General features: G+C 41.4%; 1 protein-coding gene across 2 annotated transcripts in view; it reads right to left on the reverse strand.

Moving 5' to 3' along the window:
- The window catches only part of SLX4IP (SLX4 interacting protein), a 90,579-nt gene that overhangs the window by 58,246 nt on the left and 10,194 nt on the right, over positions 1-22,139 (reverse strand). For both annotated transcript variants that reach the window (XM_081941456.1, XM_081941455.1), the window contains exon 2: positions 21,774-21,827. In XM_081941456.1, the coding sequence (XP_081797582.1) occupies positions 21,774-21,800 (27 nt within the window). In that variant the 5' untranslated portion in view covers positions 21,801-21,827. The remainder of the gene's footprint in view (positions 1-21,773; positions 21,828-22,139) is intronic.

Genomic DNA, 22,139 nt, shown 5'->3' on the forward strand with positions numbered 1-22,139 from the left:
GCATTTTACTCCGTACTATCCCCCCTCCCAATTCCCCACCATAGAAACAGCATAGTAGAATAATAGAAAGTGTGGCAGGCCAAAGATCCAAAAGGAACATGGCTGTAGGCCTGACAACTGCCTTGAACCTCTTTGCACATTGTATTTCACGATTGTTTTCTAAGATTGAATTTATGTTATTATCTCAGCAGAACATGTTCTAAAGCAGGGCTGTAAAACTCCCGGCCCATGGGCCGGATGCATCACACGCTGGTTACACCCACACTCAATTTAGCGAAGAACAAAATATGTTCCAATATGTCACGTGATGCTGCCGTGACGACGTGAGTTTGACATCTCTGTTCTAACAACACTGCTTTTCCAAATAGTCTTGTCCAGAAATAAAAGCTATCTATTTATCCGTATGCTACCTTGACTGCTGAAATAAATTGATCAAGTTAATAATCTAATCCTGCTTCTTTTTCAAAACTCATTATTAGTTTACCGAAAAATGTCTGCCTGACGCAAAAAAATAAACCTCAGCAGATTATCTTTTTAAAATTCAAAACAGAAAGCTGATTTTTTTTTAAAAAAAAATCAAAATAGAAAGAAATAATAATTGGATTTTTTTTTAATGGCCTCTCTCCCATCCAGTACTAACCTTAATGGTTAATATTTGAATCAGGAGAGATGGCTTGGAACCCAGGGGAATATGAATGCAACACTCCTGTAATTCATTAAAAGAGCTTATTTTTCCAGACTGTACAGCTGCTGCAGCAGGATTCTTCCACTGCAGTCACACAATGCTGGAAAGAGATAAAGCTGTTTTGGCAATTGCTGGGTTCACACTCTGATGCACTTTGAAACCCTTCTTCCAAACTGAATCTGGAACATTGCATACGCCTATGACTACTATGGACTATGGCTCACTCCGCTCAGCTTTCTGAAGCCAACTAGGGCAGTCTTAAAGTTCCCAAGTTTGGACACCCCTGAACTAGGGGATTACGGCTGCCACTAGCTGCACACTTAAAGGTTTACTGAAAATAAAGCCTATCTCTTTCCCAGGTTGTAAAATGCAGGAAATCACCTTGGAATCACAGAATAACAGAGTTGGAAGGAGCCTTTGAGGTCTTCTAGTCTAACCCACTGTACGAGCAGGTCTCTATGCCATTCTAGAGAAATGGCAAACCGATCTCTTCTTGAAAACTTCCAGTGATGGTGCATACATTTCTGGAGATAAGTCATTTTACTGATTAATAGTTCTCAGTGTCATGACATTTTCCTTAATTCTTGGTTGCTTCTCTCCTTGATTAGTTTCCATCCATTGTTTCTTGTCTTGCCTTCTGGTGCTTTGGAAAATAGGTTGATTTCCCCCCCCCCCTTCTATGTGACAGTCCCTCAAGTATTGAAAAACTGCTATCCTAAATGAGATTACTTCTCCAATAGGATTCCTTTCTAAAGTTTTCGCCTACAACTCCATCATCTTTGGCCACTGACCATTCTCGTTCTATCTGGCAGAAGCTATAAAAAAACCATTAGAAGAGACCAAAACATTGGGAGAATAAATACAAAACCCTAGTACTTTTCACCCTGATGTGGAATTATGGACATAAGAAGAGATCTTCCAGGATCAGAAATAGGATCCACATTGTCAAGGCAATCAATTTCCAAGAGTGGACAGCTAGATGTTTGCAAATACTTACAGCCTGGCTCAAAAAGAGAAAACCAAAAGAATGAATATATTACCAACTGGTAGCAATAAGACTCCACAAAACCTATACTGAACTTTATCTCTTTTGTCCAAATGAAAATGTGGCGGTGCATATCTAGAATAGAAAGTAGAATTCTGAGTAGGCATTCCCAACGTAAAGAGGATAAGATGACCAGAAACAGACAAAACCAAAACAAAGTCAAAATTCAATCCTGCCCTGTACAGTCACTCACGCCCTTGTCCTTTCTCGCCTGGACTACTGTAACGCTCTCTACATGGGGCTGCCCTTGAAGAGCACCCGGAGGCTTCAGCTGGTCCAGAATGCGGCTGCACGGGTTGTCACGGGGGTACCTTGATGCTCCCATGTTACATCCCTTTTAGGCAGCCTGCACTGGTTGCCGGTTGTTTTCCGGGTGCGATTCAAGGTGTTAATTATGACCTTTAAAGCGCTCCATGGCTTAGGCCCAGGGTACTTGTGAGACCACCTACTGCCACCGGTAGCCTCCCACCGTCCAGTACGATCCCACAAAGTTGGCCTCCTCAGGGTGCCATTGGCCAGGCAGTGTCGGCTGGCGACCCCCAGGGGGAGCGCCTTCTCTGTGGGAGCGCCTTCCCTTTGGAATGAGCTGCCCCCAGAGCTTCACATAATTCCCAACCTCCGGTCCTTCCGGCGCGCCCTATAAAGTTGGCTTTTCCAGCAAGCCGGCCTGGCCTGAATAAAATAAATTATTAATTTTAATTGTTAATTTTAATTTAATTTCTAAATTCATTATAAATGAATTATTGGGGTTTTTGGATATTCTATTTAATCTTTCTTTTTACTTTTGTAATATGTGTTTTTATGTTTTATGCCGCCCTGAGTCCTTTGGGAGAAGGGCGGCATATAATTCCAATAAACCTAAGCCTAAACCTAACCTAAACCAATCCAAACTTGCCAATTGTTCTATGATGACCAAGAAAGAGTTTTACAACGGCTCAGAAAATGACTCCTTGCAATATATGGCTCTGATAACATCAGTTCCCAAAGTGTGCAGCTTCTTTTGCTTAAAACTCAGTTGATGGAAAAATATGAGTACACTTAAGTCACCCCAGAAACTAATTGCTACATAAAAACTACACAAGTAAACAATTTGGTTCCACATTATGGGGAGGTTACAAAAGAGAAGATTACGCCAAACAAAGCTGACATAGCCGCACACAGAACTTTTAACATGCTGATCGTATTAAAAACACTGCACAAGAATTTTTTCCACTTCGTAAGAAGCCAGACTGTTTACATGTTTAAGTGGCTAGAGACTTGGCTATTGGCGTGTGGTCTATTTTGTAGCATAACCTCAAGAATAAGAGAAGCAGCACAGAAATCATTTTACTTACAAGGGAGGCCACCATTTGATTGCAAAAATTCTTGAGATACAATTTAATGCATGTTCTAAACATACATGCAGAAAGTTAGTGAATAAAAATGATTCAATTGAAAATAATCAAAGAATAGGACAGACAGGAAATTTAACAAGCAGTTAGATGATTTAATGATGACAGAAGTCAAGCAAAGATGCTCTCCTATTGTCCAAATAAGAAACAGACTTATGCTACATGAAATAGTTATCACCGCTACAGAACCAATCACTAAGGTAAACATGCTAGAAAATAACTTCCTCTGAGGATCTTCGAATTCCAGCTAAATTGTGGGAGACCAAACAAATTGTTGAGAATTTTAAGTGGGATGGAGACACATATCAAGTGGATAATGGCAGCTACTTTCAAGGGAAAAATTGGCTGAGGTGAAATGTGTTTCTGGAACTTAAGGCAATTACATCACCCTCCAAAAATAGTAAAATGGGCCAGTAAGTTGAAAAAAGAAACTGAAACTCCTTTTTGCAATCATTGAGCAAAACAGAAATATGACCTACTTTTCCAATTTACCCCCAGCTTTGAAAGTTGGCTTGCTTTCAGTAGAAATGGGGTTTTAAATGCTCAATGAAATAAAAGTCCTATTCAAGCTGTTATAGTCACGATCCCTCAAATCTGCAAATTAAGCATCATGTGCATATGATACACCTTTTTTTGCCAGTCATTTTGCAGTGGTGCTCTCTGAATTGGTTATTTGCTTACACATGTTATCCTTTTCATAGCTTGTATTGGCTGTGCTATAATGGGTTGAGTTGCCAGGCACTTTTTGATAAAGTTATGTTTTATTGGAAGATGCTGTGTAGGTGGTCTGTTTCCCATACAGTACAGCAGCTTCCAATAAAATGGATAGCACTATTATACACTAAAATCATCTCAGAAATAACCAACAAACAATTACAATCACAGGCATCACCATAGCACACACCTCAACGAAAACCCTCAAAACTTCTTAAGCAAACCAAACAACTCAATAACTGGAAAAGAAAAAACGACAAGATTCACCTAAAACATATTGTGTTAGGATTGTAACAGCCATTATGTAGGACAGGAAAGTAGAAAACTAGCAGAGGACATCCATGAACACCAACTAGCGGTCAGAAGACATGATGAAAATCCTTTAATCTCAGAAGACATGGTCAGATTTAACCATAATTTCCACAGATAAATTGTGAACATCCTAGTCCGTTAAATCCAAAAATGGTAGGGAATCAGTCCTCAATTGACACAGAAATAAATCACATTTACAGACCTCAAAGGAGACAATAAAAACGCTAAGACGGAAAGAAAAAGATTAGCAGCCAATGCCCAGATAAACAGTGATTGACACATGCAATCCATCAAGCAGAAAACAATATCCTAATCAAGGAACTACCAGAGAGAAAATCACAGCCACATCGACACTGGCAAGGAAAACTACTGTATGTAAACAGGGAACAAACCTCACATTCTCTAGCACTGACGATGTTACCTAGTTGAATAATGAAATACCTGAAACCAAACAACCAAGCTCAGAGTGCACCAAGGATTGCATAGTTCAATTGAACTACAAATACTCTCTTCTGATGGAATATTTCTGTAGTAATTCATTAATAAAATCTGTCCCCTTTCAGTCTGTTTTCCAAAGAAAATATCGTTTTGAATAAGCCTTGGAAACAGCAGGTATGAGAAATGCATTCCCAAAGATCCCCATGTAATACCAGTGAAGCTTTCCGCAGCCCTTCTGGTTCAAACATTTCCCATAACCTCAATGCATCCCAAAGACTAAATATTTATTTGAGATATTTATGAAAACAAGCATCTGCATTTATACTAAGTTACTGCTGAATAAATATATATTATTGGAAGATTTTGAATCTGTCCCCTGGCTTAAGAGCAGATTTCTGTAAAAAATAAATGTGGGTATCAAACAAGTATATCATTTATATCTAAGATTGACATCTCATAAAATCGCCATGATATAGATTGTTAACAATAGTTGACTCAGGAAAGCATGCTAAATTACCCTAGAATTAAATCCCTCTGGCATTATGCTTTTTTCTTCTTTTCTTTGTTCCTTTAGGAGAAGCTGATTCAGTCTGCCAGAATGGAAAAATAACCAAAATTCTGGGGTTAACTCTTATCTGATTTTCAAAGGACAAGAATGTCCAGCAGCCAAGCAAACATATCACATTGTTTATATATATTAAGATCAAATACTATACACACTAGAAAATTGTTGAAAGATTTGGTTATGTTCTCAAATTGTGATATGGAGAACAATGCTACCCTCCCACCCACCCACAAACTTTTTCCACCCTTCTTCATTCTGTGCACTAGTCATTCCCTCCCTCTCTAAAAAGGGGGTCTCCAGTCTCTTAGCTCTCTCATTTTGGGCTCTCCTCGCATTCAATTTTCCAGACTTTTTGCCACCTAGCAAGATGGAGCAAGAACAAACAGCAAAATATATATTCATTTTAACTATATATACTTCAGTAAACACACAAACGTGTATTTGAGACGTAAACCTAGCATGGGTATGTTGCAAAACGTTAGGTTTCTGGTACACTTCATTGCTACAAATCAAACCAGTTAGCGTAAGATGACTTTGGAAGAGATCCTGCATACATTTACATTGAGTAAGAACAGGGCATCATAGATCATCCCGAAATCTATTTCACTGTATCCTGTGGAGAACCAAAAGTGCAAGATTCTTTTGTCACCTTGAAAACCACAATGATTTTTTTAAAAATATCCAGTTCATAGAAATTATTAACTGTCACTGTAGCGACCCAAAGGGTTTATGAGTTGAAAGGAATGTGTTTATTAAGTATCTAATTGTGCTAAACATCAATTTATAATTGCAGACCTAAACACACTCAATTAAAAGGAGGGCCCCTTGAAACTGTGACCACCTGGCCTTTTCAAATAGCTGCTACAACAGCAAAGTTTGACCATTAACCTAGATACAATTTCCTATTCTTCCCCACTCTTTCAGCTATTTATCCATACTATTCAATACAATACAATAGTAGAGTTGGAAGGGACCTTGGAGGTCTTCTAGTCCAACCCCCTGCCTAGGCAGGAAACCCTATACCGTTTCCATGTGATACTCTGGTCTACCCATAAGTCTACACGATAAATCTATCGTGGGCCTTATTATCAGGGGAGGGCTTATTGTTTTGGGGTTGCTGGATGGCTGCTCCCTTGCGAGCGGGCTCCCGAAGAGCCGGGCACAGCCTCAGGGGAAAAGCAACCATGAGGTGACCACGCTTACGAGCAGCTGCCCGGCAAACCCCCTCTCCAGCTGGGCAGAGCGCCATTCACTGACCTAGGGGGCATTCCTAAGGTGCCAAGCCACGTGGCACTCTGCCCGCTCCTTAGCTCCCGCGGCTTGGAACATTCGGGATACCCTCTAGGTCAGTGCATGGAGCTCTGCCCGGCTGGAGAGGGTGGTTGCACAAGCGCCTGTTCTGCCCCCAGCTCGCATGCCTCACAGCCTCACCATGCCCTGGCCCAGCTCTCCCTGCAGGGCCAGGGCACAACCGCCGCTTTTGCCGCCGCGCTTCGAGCATAACTTCTTCTCCGGCTTCCAAACTCCAGAACTCGGCTTCCAATTCTTCCAGCAACAGCCGCTCTAGGAGTGCGCTCTATGGTTGTGGGCCGGCTGCCATAGGGGAGCCAGGCAGAGCTCCATGCACTGACCTAGGGGGTATCCCAAATGTGCCAAGCCGCGGGAGCTGTGGGGTGGGCAGAGTGCCACATGGCTTGGCGCCTTAGGGATACCCCCTAGGTCAATTAATGGCGCACTACCCAGCTGGAGAGGGGGTTTGCCGGGCGGCTGCTTGTGAGTGTGGTCACCTCATGGCTGCTTTACCCCTGAGGCTGTGCCCGGCACTTCAGGAGCCCACTTGCAAGGGAGCAGCCACCCGGCAACTCCCCCCTCTGGCCAGGCAGAACGCCACTCCCCAACCTAGCAGTATCCCGAAGGCGGCAAGCCACGTGAGCGCCTTTCTCCCCCCTTGCTCCCGCGGCTTGGTGCCTTCAAGATACTGCTAGGTCGGTGAGCTGTGCTCTTCCTGGCTGGAGGGGGGGGGGTTGTCCAGGGGGCACTTATATTTTTGCCCATGCGAAAAATATGGCAAGGCCTTAGTTTCAGGACAAGTTGTATTTTTGGGGAAACACGGTATGATAGTGCATTCATGATCTGCACAGGTGATGCTGAGGAGAATGCAAAAGATGGCAAAGATCTTTGAAATTTGTATATCTACTTTACTCGGAGGGTTGTCTACAACTACAAGTCACCATCTGATACAAAATCTCCTTTTGAAAATGTCTCTGCCTTATATAAGATTAAGGTCCATTCTTGTTCACAGGCATGAAAATTAATTTTTTTAAAGAAATTATTTGTTTTATTCCACTTAGCAAGCCATTTGTCACAAAAAATCTTATTAAAAATCCTTGAATATTAAAAAGTTTCATGCAGGATGAAACAGTATTTCCTAAGATATAGCTAATTGTTAAATAATTCAATACTGGGAAGAATAAAGGATGAACAAGTCTCTTATGTAGAAAAACCTGTAAAAGAACCTCTCTCAAGTATGTGTGCGCATTTCTATATACCATACTCACTATATGCCTATACAGTCCCATTGTATTCAAATTAAGTAGCATAAAAGTCTAGTTACTATAGCAATAGAAACTACAGGTCCCCACTATACTTCTTACAGAGTTCTTCTGTGGGCTAAAGAGTAGATTTCTAGGCATATATACAATGATAGTACTAGTAATAAGAAGTGTGGATAACAGATACGGCAATACCAGGGAATAGTAGAATAGAAGACAAAGAATTGGAAAAGATCACAGCAGTAAGATGTAAAAATCAAAATTGAAAGATTATGGCAGAAACTGGTCATATCAGCATACTGGGTGCCATAAAAAAACAACAACATTGCGCCGCGCTTAAATCTGTACATTGACAAAACTTTCTTCTGTCAATTACAAAAGGCCACATTACTACTTGGATCTCCACATATTCTATGCCGATACATTATGACCTGGTTCTTTGGAAGAACTCAATGCTTATGAAAGCCAACAGCTAAAGAACTGGCAGCTATAATTTCACATTCTTGTGTATATAACAATAACAAGATCTCAGAGATCGCGCTTGAGAAGGAGAGCCAGACGGTTTGCCCTCTCGCTCCCTACACTGTATGGACGCTGGGTACCATTATCCCTGAATTTATTGCAGCTGCTCCCAAAATGGCACCCACTGCCGGGATTATACCACACACCTTTTTGTGTAGGAAAGCCACAGCGGAGCAGTTGCTTCCCAAAGGAGTTCCACGGAAAAGATAAGTGACCGAGCCGTGATGAGAAGTGGGGAGGAGAGTGTGGGAAGTAGGTCCAAGGCCTGCGGGCACCCAGTGGGGCAGAATGGGTGGGGAAGATAGACCAGGGTGTGTGTGCTGCAGCATCCCTGCAGTCTGTCATATTAATCAATTTTTATTACGGTCACAGACCAGCACAAAAGTTAAACATTAAAACAAAACAAGACTGAGCAGAACTCAACAGGACGGAACAGGGCGTAATAACACATTACAATTGATGGTGAAATCATCAGTGGGTGACCAAGGTCTGCCTAATTTTGCAAAGTAGCAAAACTTAGCTATGTTCAGAGAAGCTTTGTCATACTGATCCAATAATAGTAATTGTACTCAAAAGAAACCAGAATTCCCACGGTACTTTAATCAGGTGAGGTGTTATAAAATGCGTCAGTGAGTCCTTATAGAGGAGGCAGTATAACAGGAGGTGAGTTGTAGTTTCAATGGCCCCTTGTCCATAGGGGGAACAGTCTCAGTTCTCATATGGAACTTTTTTATATCAGCCTTCGAAAACTGCTGCGGGCCGAGCGTTACAACACGCTAGAGTTAATGCCCTTGCAGTCAGTCATAAGCGTGAGTGGATTGACAAGTTCTCAAATTTTGTTAATGTGAATGCGAGGGCGTTCCAGCGGCTCTAACTTTGGGCAGGGGTGGTTAGTCTCTTCATTCAGCGCCATGATTTTGAATAGTGGCTGAACCAACAGTTATAAGTCGAGGGCTACCCGTATACCATTTGCAGCAGAAGCACTGAACTGAAGAAAATCCAAAGATGTTTCCAGAACACATGTGCTACGCCTTCCTTTGAGACAGATTTTCAGTTCATTACAATAATTTATTTTTAGCAGGCAAATATAGCTGAGTAATCTGTCACAGTGAAGTTTCTTATACAACAATTATTGCATAAAATGCTTTCCTTCCACCACCCAGGGCCTTTGAACCGTATAGAATCACAATTCACAGAATTCCTATGAAAGATGGAATTCCCCAAGTTGTATTTCAATACATCTCAAAGTCCCCATGTTGCGAAAGACATTGACAGATGACAAATTTAGTTAAACTAATAATAATGAAGTAAAATATAACATTAACTTATGTCTATTAAGAGTCAGCTGGCCATTGCTCAGCATTACAAAGAGGCTTCCCCAGAAATCATGAGTCATAATGCTTGCTAAATAAAACATCAGATGTGGAAATGAAGCTTGAAAATCTTTTTACACAGTCATGTTTTGCTTAAGAATGATTTTATTAATGATGTGTAAGAACATCATGATAGTTACAGAAGTAAAACCAAATTCACTTCCTCTCCACACAAATAAATTAATGTTGCTAAGTTCAAGTGAGTAGGAAATCGGTCAGGAGAAAATGTTAATACGGTAAACAAAAAGGAAGCCCACATGAAGGAAATGCAAGGTGGCTGTAATGATTTTCCCCCTTAGTGTCAATTTCTTTCATCACTTTCAAGATATGAATTGTTTTCATTTTATATGAATTTTGTTAAAAGGTATGATTGCAAATAAAGGTACTAAATACTGTAAAAATGTTATTTCATCACTAATCCGCTTTTCACATATTTCTCTCTCTCAGTTTTTAAGAAATGGTCTTTGAACCATGATTTAAGACAACATCACAGTACAATGGTTCTAATAATGCAGAAATATGGCTTCGATTTTAGTGCACGAGCTTCAGCCTCTTGTGAAGCTCCCTCCTTTCTCCATTTCCAGAACGGTTACAAATCAATCACTTGCATTATCAGCTAACTAAAAGTTTAATCTGGGACAAACTTTGGGGAAGTATGGGTTTTCAAAATAACCTACGATTATTTGTTCATTTAGATCTTTATACAATAAAAAAAATGAAAGAGATGAAGTTCTCAAATATGCAAAAGTTATTTTATGATCTTAATAATATTAACATGAAAGTCACATAAGCTTTCTAACTCTAATACTTTTCTATTCTTTGTGCCTCTTTAAAGTAATACATAGGCAACATTAATCAGAGTTGAGCTTAATTTAAAAACAATGACAAGCCATAGTTTGGTGAAAATGAAAGCAAAAATCTTCTGATTTGCTTCTCACAACCATGTAGAAATGGAAGGTTGGGTGCCTACGACTCTAAATTATGATGTACCTCAGATTTATATGAATACTGGGCAACCGAGGCTTCCTTCTCATATTAATGAAAGCTTTATTTTAACAATAAACTACTTTTAAAATATCATTTACTGAAAGATGACAATTTTTTCATATAGCTCTTATTACATAACGCAAACATGAAAAATGATGATGATTTAGGCACCATCTGACTGCTGAACGACTCCAATGCCATTACATTAACCCAATTCTTTTTAAAGAGAATAAATTTGCTTTTTAGCACAATATTTTGTTTTTCCAGCTTTCTGTTTCAATACCTGTGGTATAAATCAGTACTTTGAGGGCTTAATTACCGTAAAACCTTGATGAAACATCTTCACTGAAGGCTGTTCCCAAAAAAATTCAGTCTCTCACACACATACACGCTCAATGCATTCACCTCCTAGCGGAATGGTGATTTGAAAGCCAGAAGCAACTAGTCTATATTCATATGGTCAGAATTGTTTAAACATTGACCTTGGCCATCTACATAAATATAGTTTTCACACAGCAAGATGACGTCTAAAATGTTCCTCAGCCATACAAAAGATGAGTCTATGTCCTCTGCTATCCTTCCCTAGGGAATCAACATTTAACGTAGAGGCACTCAATTCCTGTCACTGATGGGAGATTTAATGGGGGTTATTCCCTTTTTCTTCTTCTTGAAAGAAAAATGGGCACTTGGAGAGGCCTTGAATCGGGTTTTTCAAAACAGGCTTACAAACAGCATAATTCAATCAAGGCCCAAAGGTTTTAGATTAGTATTCATGAACCAGATACAGCATATTGGACTACTTACAGAAAGGCTTCTTTTAATCTCAACCTTATTTCTCCATGGCAGTGACCCTTTAGCTGTCTTGTTCAGCCTCCCGTGAAGTTACAAGCTAAAACTGGGAAAAGCAACTTTCATAAGCAACTTTAAATCTTTTGACTGAGGGAATATCCCACCTCAAGGATTAAAGGGTTACAAAACTAAAGTAAAACAAGATACAGTATGTAACCACAATCCCGTTGACAGCAGAGGTCCCGAAGACATTTCAATGGTGCCCAACAGTCTCATTTGCCCAGGTGACTACTGTATTTTCATAAACAAATAACTGGGTGGGTTGGAGAAAGATAGATAGATGAAAAGATTGATGGAGGGATAGAGAGATAAAGAGATAGAGATGCTAACATGCTACAAAGTCAAGTAATAACCACCATATCAAAAGGTGGCTCACTTGCTTTAAAGAGGGCTTATCTGTCCAGAATGGGGGAGGGGGGGATGAGCCTGAAGCAAGCTGATCAGTAATAGGTGCTATCACTGACATGTTATGAAATAGACAATTTGTCTTTCAAAATTTTGGAAATCTCCCAACCGCCCGTAAACTAGTGTACATGTGATAGAAAAAGCTATTTTCTTCAAAATTCTGAAAGCCCAATTCAAATCAGATAAACCTAAGAAAATCATTAACTGTATGGAGTTTTAAGCTTGTTAGATGTCAGATCAAGTTACCAACCAGAAAGACAAAAGTGGATTTTGGCAGCTAAATGATCAAAAAACAAATGACAAAAAATTTTGCTACAATCAAACTTGAAAGGAGGAAGGGAATTATAATAGGATGACAGGCAAAGGATGCCCTTTGCTTGGTATTTAAAGGAGCCAAGTTGTAATCTCAAACACTTCTGCAGTTGCGTGCATCCTGGTTCAACAGTGGCCAAGTTCAATGATAGGAATCGAAAAGACAGAAAAAACACACTGCCTGGCAAGGGAACAATTTCTCAGGGGAACAAACGGGGAAGTAAGGGAACGAGGACATAATTCCAGTTTTATTAGGAGTTGACATTAAAGCCTTCAAGAGAATGCCCTAAGGAAGTGCAGAGAACTCAAAAACCTGTTTTTGTGGGAGAACGTTTCATATGTCAGATTGTAATTACTGCTATCGTTGTCATCAAAGATCACAAGAGCGCCTTCTTGGGTTAAGCAAGAGTCTGTTTAATAGAGTGGAAGGGGGCAGGGAGAGTGAGTGCCAATAGCATTCCCTCAAGGGGGCAGCACAGAGAAACCTACTCTTCTGACAACAGTACAAAAATGAAAAACTGAAGGGAAGGGAGGCAGGGAAATCTGCGGTACAGGATTTTTAACATGGGGCTCCAAAGACCCTCACTCAGGAACTTCAAAGACCCACACATAACTTTAAGGTTATTTACTGGTTAGGCTATAGGGACGTGGAGGCTCTGTGGCTAAGACGCTGAGCTTGTCGATCAGAAAGGTCGGCAATTCGAATCCCTAGCACCACATAACGGAGTGAGCTCCCGATACTTGTCCCAGCTTCTGCCAACCTAGCAGTTCAAAAGCACATAAAAATGCAAGTAGAAAAATATGACCTTCCTTTGGTGGGAAGGTAATAGCGTTCTGTGTGCCTTCTGTGTTTAGTCATGCCAGCCACATGACCATGGAGACGTCTTCGGACAGCACTGGCTCTTCGGCTTTGAAACAGAGATGAGCACCGCCCCCTAGAGTCAGGAACGACTAGCACGTATGTGCGAGGGGAACCTTTACCTTTACTGGTTAGGCTAAGTCATCATAAAAGATCTATGCAGTTTTAAATTACATTCAGTGATCCCCTGACATTAAAAAAATTGTTCCAACAAGGGGGGGAAATGGCAGGGTTATTCCAGATTTTAAAAGTTTATTTTACATTCCCTATCTCGCTATGGGAGCTCCAGGCCAATCTAATGAACCCAGAAGAAAGTCCCACTGGATGCAACAGTGCTTATTCTAGAGTAAGCACATACAAGGTTGCAGCTTCAATCCACATTATTGCAACACTGGTATCTTTTAAAATGTTAGTAGATGTTAACATGTATGTTCTCTAGAATAGAGCATTACTTTTTTAAGGCTTCCCAATCAATGTTAATCTATCTTCACAGCATTTTAGTAATGCCAACCTCACCTTTGAACTTATTTAATAGAGCTATACTACTTATTTCATTCATGTTTGCTCCTGTTCAGCCGAACAAGGTGTATTTAGTTATTAGATCCCAATTTTATTTCAGGGGCTTAAGCCAAGACACACGGTGCTCACTTCTCCTCACTTTCTTCACCTCAATCACCCTGTATAGTGGAGAGAGAATGAACGATCTAAGGTGGCTGAGGCAGACTAGCAAATTGGATCTTCTTGCTTCAAGTTTATCTCTTAATTGCTATACATCACCTACTTTGTACCATTCTGTACTTTGCATCCCATTTCGAATTCAGCCTTTCGGAGGGGGGGGGGGACTAAAGTAAAATTTAGTAAAATAAAACTTTTTTTGTTGAATGTAGTATTAATTTTCAACCCAAGGTTTGGAGATTATAGCTCAAATGTAGATCAACTACTCCCTCTACAGAAAATATTGCATTACAACATCAGGAAAATTTTCTGAAATCCTCTGGGACTTTTCTAATAAGATACATGTGCTCTTAAAAGCAAAGCTATTAAGACAGTAGGTGTTCTTCTCTTCCTAAATTACATTTGAAACCGCTGAGATGTAAACAGATGAGCCAATGAATTTTCCAGAGCTTTCCAAACAGTTCTGAGTGAAAACATGTTAGATAATATATTACCAAGCAGAATCCATGACTTGCACAGAAAACAAAATCTGAATTTCAATTTGAAATCAAGCATATTATCATTGAAACTAGCATGGATTTATCATTTGAAATCTGTTTGATGTAATATTCTCTCAGCTGTTTTGGCAACTCAAAACAGTATTCAAAATAGAAATCCTTCATAAAAAGTTTAGAATGTGAAATATCAAGAAACAACCAACCATGACTTCAATGGGAGAAAGCGAATTGGAATCAAAGCCAGGCCACTGTGGGAAAGCAGTTTCCAAATCTCAGGAGGGGGAGTGACAGGGTATTTGGGAAAAGCCCAGGGTCCAATTTGTGATATTACTCATAAGATGTATTGATAATATTATGGAGAGTAGGATACTATATGAGGAGTAGTGGAGAAGAGTGCTTATGCGTGTTGACCTATGTTGTTGGTGGCTCTTGTGAGGTCACAAAATTGGATAACGTGTAAAAGCAGCCAGTGACAACCATGCATATCTAGACAATGTTGACTTTTCTCCATGGGAGAAGAGAAGAAAAACTGTTTTTTAATAATCTAGTGAATCCTAGAAAAACTGCATGCGGGTATATACGTAAATTCCATTCTGATTGAAAAGAGTTGCTTTCAAGTAAATATACATAGAATTTTACCACAACAGCAGATAACCCATGATCCTCTGGGTCAACATTTCAAAGATATTCCCTACTAAACAGAGAAACAGGAATGACCATCAGAGGCCATAAAATCAGTGGGAGTGGGAGCAACTTCCAGCTTCCTGCCGGTTTCCCAATTGATTTGGCTTGTGGAAGCTGGCAAGGAAAAGGTTGGAAATCTCCTTCCTTCCTCCCTCCCTATAAAACAGGGATAATAAGTAAGAATTTGTAATAATAAGTAAAATAAATAAATAAGGATAAGTAAGGATAAACAATAAATGTAATTATTTAGTAAGGAAGGATGGAGGTGTTAAGAGATACCAAATGATGAAATAATGATTCTCTTCAAAATAAAATCTGTGGGTGGAATTATGCCATTTATTTTAATATTTTAAAATAAATCTCATTTTGTGGAAGTCATACTAAGGACTTATTAAATAAACCTGTCTGAGGAAGCCACTGTTCTGCTTACACTATGCTGCCTAAATAAATTGAGATGCAGTGGTCTCTGAGTGTGGCTGTTTTCTTGGAGACATTTCACCACCCAACTAGGTAATATCATCAGTGTTAGATTGTGCTAATTGAAATATTAATTCTATGAATATCTGCATTTCTACACTGAACTACAAGTCCACCCAAGTTTGCGGACCAACAACTATAAGAGTTTCTGGACTTTCAATACAGAACGATTGGTAGCCACAAGGCTCCAATGAAATCAGGTTTCCATTGGACTAATATTTCTTCTTACATCATTCCTCTCATCATATAAGGTAGATTTCTTTTGTATGACTCAGTGGTCCGCAAGCCATAACCTGATTTGGAGCTCTGTCATAAAATTACCTCATCTCTTCTTGGGATCTAAAATGACAACAGGAGTCTATCCCTGACCAAATATGGTCCTTGGTGGAAATTAAGATAGCAGCTCATAAACAAGACTAAACGTTGAGAGATCAATAGATTGTCCTACCTTTCTATCGAAAGTGCTGATAGATAACCACAGTTTCAATATTATGCAATCAAAGCTTTATTCATTCTCACTAGTGACCCAGAGGCACTTGAGAACCATGGAGCAAAGGTCTTGAGGGACAAATGTTAATTATCATTTGATGTCGGTAAGCTTATACCATAGTTTAAACTACAGTGAGTGGCATACGACCCCATTTTCAGTGAGTTGGACAGAAGTTAGAGGTGGAAACTACTACAGACTATGAGTTTAAAAACATACAGTACATATAAAATTTTGAAAAATCTTTGGAAGCTGCCTAAAACCAAACCAAAAGCAAAAGCAAACAAGTTTTTCCGCCCCAAACTCCAACAGAGTTTTCTTTAGCAAGAAGTATTGAGATGGATTTCCAACAATTGAACAATTTAGAACCAATGTCTACCCAAGTATATCAAGTTGGAAAAGAACGCTGGTCCTTACCTGAACGTTTCTTTTCTGCAGAGAAGGCAGGAGGGGCTACAGCTGGGCTTAGTCACAGCCTGATTGGTCTAGAGACTGAGGGAATTTTCTTAAAGACACCATCCTTCCCTACTGGCTCCCAGTTTCCTCGAGGTCAAATAAATAAGCTGTAAATTTTATGTAAGGCAAAACAACCGGAGACACATCTATACACCATGATCACCCTTTGCCGGACCTAACTGAACTTACTAGGGCGGGATGTAGTCCCTCCCGCCTTCTCTGCAGAAAAGAAACGTTCAGGTAAGGACCAACATTCTTTTTCCTGCAGATCGGCGGGAGGGGCTACAGCTGGGACATACCTAAGCTAAGTCCCAGGCGGGCTGAAGACCCCGGGAGAGGGGAGGTTGCCACCTGTTGTAGTACCCGATGCCCAATGGATGCGTCCGCCGAAGCGAAACGGTCAAAAAGATAGTGTCGGATAAAGGGCATTGGAGAGGCCCAGGTGGCTGCCCTACAAATATCCTCCAGAGGAGCCCTTGTGGCCCATGCGGGTTCCACTTTGGGTGGAATGGGCCGTGATCCCCTGGGGTGGGGCTAAATATGCCTCACTGATGGCTTGTCTCAAGCAGCCAGTGTGCTGGGCTGAAAGGATAAAAAAAAGTGCCTCTGATCGGCGGAAGGAGGATGTGCGTCTAAGGTAGATGCCCAAAACGTGGGGGACATCCAGACGGTGCCAAAGGTGTTCACTCTCGTGTGAAGGAGAGGGGCAGAAGTTAGGGAGTATGATCTTTTGCGACCTATGAAAAAGGAAGTTGACCTTCGGGAGGAAGGTTGGATCTAATCTAAGGATGACCCTATCTTGATGGAATTGGCAAAGGTCGTCCTTAGACAACAATGCCCCCAACTCCGATATACGTCGAGCCGAGGTAACGGCAACGAGAAAGGCTACCTTTAAAGTGAGGAATCTGAGGTGAACTGTCCTCAACGATTCAAAGGGGGGTGCCCATGAGGGCCTTAAGTACAATAGAGAGATCCCACGTTGGAAAATGATGGACAGGAGTGGGGCACAAATTTGCCGCCCCTTTGAGAAACCGTTTGACCAATGGAACCCGGGACAATGAAAAACGACCATCCCCTGCCAGTATGGAGGAGAGTGCAGCCACCTGCCTCCGTTAGGTGCTATGGGAAAGGCCTTGGTATAAGGCATTTTGTAGGAACTCAAGGACTTGGGCTACCGAAGCATTAGCCAGAGATAGATAGAATCTCTCACACCAGGAGGCGAACACAGACCACGTAGATTTATAGATTCCTTACTTACTTTTACTTTACTTTTATTTAGATTTTTATACCGCCCCCTCTCCCCAAAGGGACTCGGGGCGGTGTACAGTCAGATAAAAACACATCAATAAATAGAAAATACAAACACAAAGAGGAGGCAATTCACCTCAATCGACCTGAAAGTATAGAAAGATCCCCTTTCCAATGGTCCCCACCCCCATCCCTATATGATCTAGGGGAGATGGGAGGGGAAGGTGAGGTCACCTGCCTGCAATGTCTAGCCGGGGAAACGGAGGAAGAGGAAGGACTGAAGCCCCTAGGTGGGGAGGGAGAGGGTGGAGGGATGGGCCTCACAGGAGACCTGGATCTGCCTGGGGATGCGGGCCTATCAGGCTGGCCACTCGCTTCTCCAAGGCCTTTGTCTTCAAAGTTCATCCATCACTGTAGCTCTAGAAAGGCACTGATCCGCAGACGGCCTGGAAACCGCTACCCTGGTTCGCAGTCTGCCCTGGCCTTCCTCCTTTCATCAATGTTCCCCTCAGGGGCCTGCACTGACCCGGTACTTGTGGAGGCCATGCCTCACTCACGTGCCTGGAGCTTCGTAGGGAATCAAATTGGAGTCTCCATATCTGGCCGCGATGCAGGCTTGTATAGCGTCCTGCTGGCCTCTATTTGTAGCTGCGATGCAGGCTTCAACTGTAGAGGTTTGCCACCGCCATGAGGTCGCTCCAAAATGGCCACCGCGCCTCGTGGCAAACAGGAGAAGGTCGCCTGGTGAATCGGCTCTGAGGCAATGGCCTCTCAGCGAGCCGAGGCTGTTCGCTCTGTTCCCTTCACTGCTGCTGCCCTTTTAAACCACTGCTGAACTTTCCGAGCCTCAGGGAACGCTGGCAAGTCTTTGAAGCTGCGTTTCTATTAAAAGCGCAGTGAGGCTCGGGCGGCGCAACAAATTTCTCCTAGCCACGGCAAAGATGTTAAAAGCCGCGGCGAGGCTTTGAAGTCGTGGCAAGGCTATTCCAGCGGCGGCGTGGTTCGCAACAACAATTAGTAGGCTCTGCAAGTGGAGCTGAAGAGCTGCTGCCGAATAAATCGCCTGGAAGCCTCTTGGAATATCGGCTGCAATGGGAGCCCGTCACCCCTGCACACCCAGGGATTGGGCAAAGCCTCCTCAGGCCCAGAGGCCGGGACCAGGCAGCCCTGCCTCCTTATGAGACTGACTAAGCAGACTCGATGGCCAACAGTCCGAGAATTTAAGAATATTAGATTACCCAATTAACCGAATTAAAAATAATAACTATCAGTACCTCAAGGAGCCAAAACTAGTACTTGGACCAGAGACTGAGAGGAAAGTGGGAGCCAGTAGGGAAGGATGGTGACTTTAAGAAAATTCCCTCAGTCTCTGGACCAATCAGGCTGTGACTAAACCCAGCTGTAGCCCCTCCCGCCGATCTGCAGGAAAACGTTCTGTTTTTCTTTCTATAGCCTCTCTGTGAAGCTGCAAGGAGATGGGTCTTTTGAGTGATAACAGAAGTTTGCAATTGCCTCAGCCACATCAATCAATCAATCAATCAACTTTTATTTATAACCCGCACCCTTTCCTAAGCAGGACTCGGGGCGGTGTACAGTCATTATTAAAAACCAAATACATATCAAAATGGCATACATATACATAAACATAGACATAGACGGAGGAGGTAGAAAATATACTGTACCATAATTAGTTAAAATACAAATAAAATTAAAATTCCCTTAAAAATTCCACGATAAGATGTTTGCCAGGAGGTGGATGAATCTTCAGAAGTCTGGGAACTGGAATTAGATTAACATCAAAAAAATCCACGCAATAAAATCTCACAGCCAAGCATTTGTTATCTTACTCTGGTGATAAACATAACTATACTTTAGAAGTACCTGTAATGACATCATTAGAGAAGTTTTAAATATAGTCAAGTGAGGAAATAAAAATGCCAGTTGGGCTGTTCTACCTGCTATCTTTCAATGACTTATTTGCATTAAATGCAAACTTAAATTAAATGCTTCAAGCTGCTAACTACAGCTACTCCACTAAACATAGTAGACGTATTCTGAAACAAACCACTTTGCATGTTCAAAGTTCAAGATTTCAATACTACAATAACCTTACAATGCCAATACCAGTTGTAAGGAAATAGTAAGCTGTAGTCAACAAGGAGTGAATGAAATGCACTATACTCATAGGAATGCTCCAAAGTATTTGCCTTCTTAACATAATGGGAATTGGATGCTCTCGGGTTTTACTACTGATTTACTTAACAATTAGTAAAATTATATAACGGTAGACAGTATTAATACTCAAGATCACCAGCATACTTCTAACGAGGATCAGGCTAGAGCAGGCGTGTCAAACTCAAGGCCCATGGGCTGAATCCTACCCGCAGGGTGCTGAGATCTGGCCCATGGGGCCACCCTGGAAACAGCAAAGGACCGGCCCGCATTCCCTATGCCAGCGAAAACGCAGCTCGGGAAGGCCGCATGCGGCCCTCCCAGGCTCCATTTTCAGCTGTTTTCACTGGCAGACAGCTGCAGGAAGCCGTTGTGACCTAAAACAGGGCTCGGGAGTCCATTTTCACTGGCAGAGTGCTTGGGCCACCACAGGCACGCCCGACACAAGTGATGGCAAGTTGGCCATGCCCACCCTGGCGACACCCACCCTGTCCCCGAGGTCAAACACAACCTTGATGCGTCCCTCAATGAAATTGAGTTTGACACCCCTGGGCTAGAATATGTCTGAACAGCATAAATATAAACTTTAATATTTAACTATGAGATCCTAACAGAAGAGTTAAGATAACAGTATCTGCTATCTCATTACAAGCTGCAAAAGGAGACATGAAGGATTGCATACAGCCTTTAGTAAGTAATACAAATTGACCACCCATAGTGTAATTACTCCCAAGACAATAAAAATCAAGTGTTCTCTGAAAGATTTACACAGCTGACATGGGAAAACTGCACAAGGAGAACAGAGACTTTATTCAAATAGCTAAACTTAATGGCTATCTTTTCAGGGGATATTTTTGCTTGCAAAAACATTATTTGAAAATGACAAAACATTCGGCTGCAAGCAAAGATGCTGTTCACACGCAGAAAGCTCATGTTCATCTCATGAGCCTTCGCAGGCAGAGCAGGGGAGGGGTGTCAAATTTTAAAAATCACTCTTTTGTACAGGTGTCATAATGTTGCACAAACTTAAGTGAATGGTGGAGCTTGTATTATGATGTGACAATATAATTTTATCACTCTGATAAAACCTCTGTAGCAGGAGTGTCAATCTGAAGGCCCAGGAGCCAGAGCCAGCCCATGGGGTGCTTAGATCTGGCCCGCAGGTCTGCCCTCGAAACAGTAAAGGACCGGCCTACAGTGCCTCTGCCAGCGAAAATGGGCTGGTGAGCTCTGTTTTCAGCTGCGATGGCCTCCTGCAACCCTCTGCCAACAAAAACGGAGCCCTCCCGGCCTCCATTTTTGCTGGGAGAGGGTAGCAGGAAGCCATTACAGCCAAAAATGGAGCTCACCAGCCCGTTTTCACTGGCAGAATGCTGGGGCCATCACAGGGACCCCCAACACGAGTTATGTCGAGCTGGCAACATCTACCCCAGCCACGCCCACTCCGGTCCCCTAAGGTCAAACACAACCCTGATGCGGCCCTCAATGAAATTGAGTTTAATATCCCTGCTCTATAGTCTGTGGACATCTCTAAACCAATACAGTGAGTCCTTGGGTTAATTGGGACCAGAATTTTGGTCACAAGGCTTCTACCACTTGTTCTGTCACATAGAAAATAAGATTCTCATCCACTGAACACTGAGAATCAGTTGAGATAATTTCTCCTCTTCTACCATTCATTGCTCCTAGCAGTGAAGTTTTTATATAGCAGTTTTAATGGCTATCGTCTCTCTAGTCATGGTTCAACCCATTACTGCATTTTACCAATAACTGATTGAACCAACAGTACAATACATTTTATTCTTTGCCTGGTCACAAATACAGTTTCAGTCAAAAGCCTCTCCCTGAATTTATATATGCTCTATCTTTAGATTGTCACATAATTAGTGGGCTGAATATACACTATCATTTGTTATGCTAACCAAACACCAAAGGGAAATATATTAGAATTATTTAGCAGTGCATTTCAGTGTAAGAAACAAACAATGCAACAAGATTTGTTCCCATAAAATCCAACTGGAGTTATTTGTACATTGGTTTTCTCTGCCTACATCAATCATCAACTTACCTTGATAACCAATTTGTCCAAAGTCATGGTTGCCTCTTTAATTGGTGATTAAATCTGTAAGATAAATAAAAGAAGTATCACGTTAGGAAATCTGTAATGATTAGGGACTCTGAAGCCTACATACCATAATGTCAAACTTGAGAAGAAAGTTGTGTTCATGAATGCATATAATTTGGTTTTTCTTTTTACTTTGTAGCTTACTACAAAGTACAATTAGGCACAGAATACATGCAATATGTTTAACCAAATTGCTTGGAGTTTTAAATTATTTCCGCAGATACAATTCCTTTCTTTTTTTCTTTTTTGTTGTTGCAATTATTGGGATAGAGTATGGAAAATAGCAAATTTCTACAGTAATATTTATGG

The sequence above is a fragment of the Natrix helvetica genome, assembly GCF_964273705.1.
Source record: "Natrix helvetica genome assembly, chromosome: 2".
NCBI classification, from domain to species: domain Eukaryota; kingdom Metazoa; phylum Chordata; class Lepidosauria; order Squamata; family Natricidae; genus Natrix; species Natrix helvetica.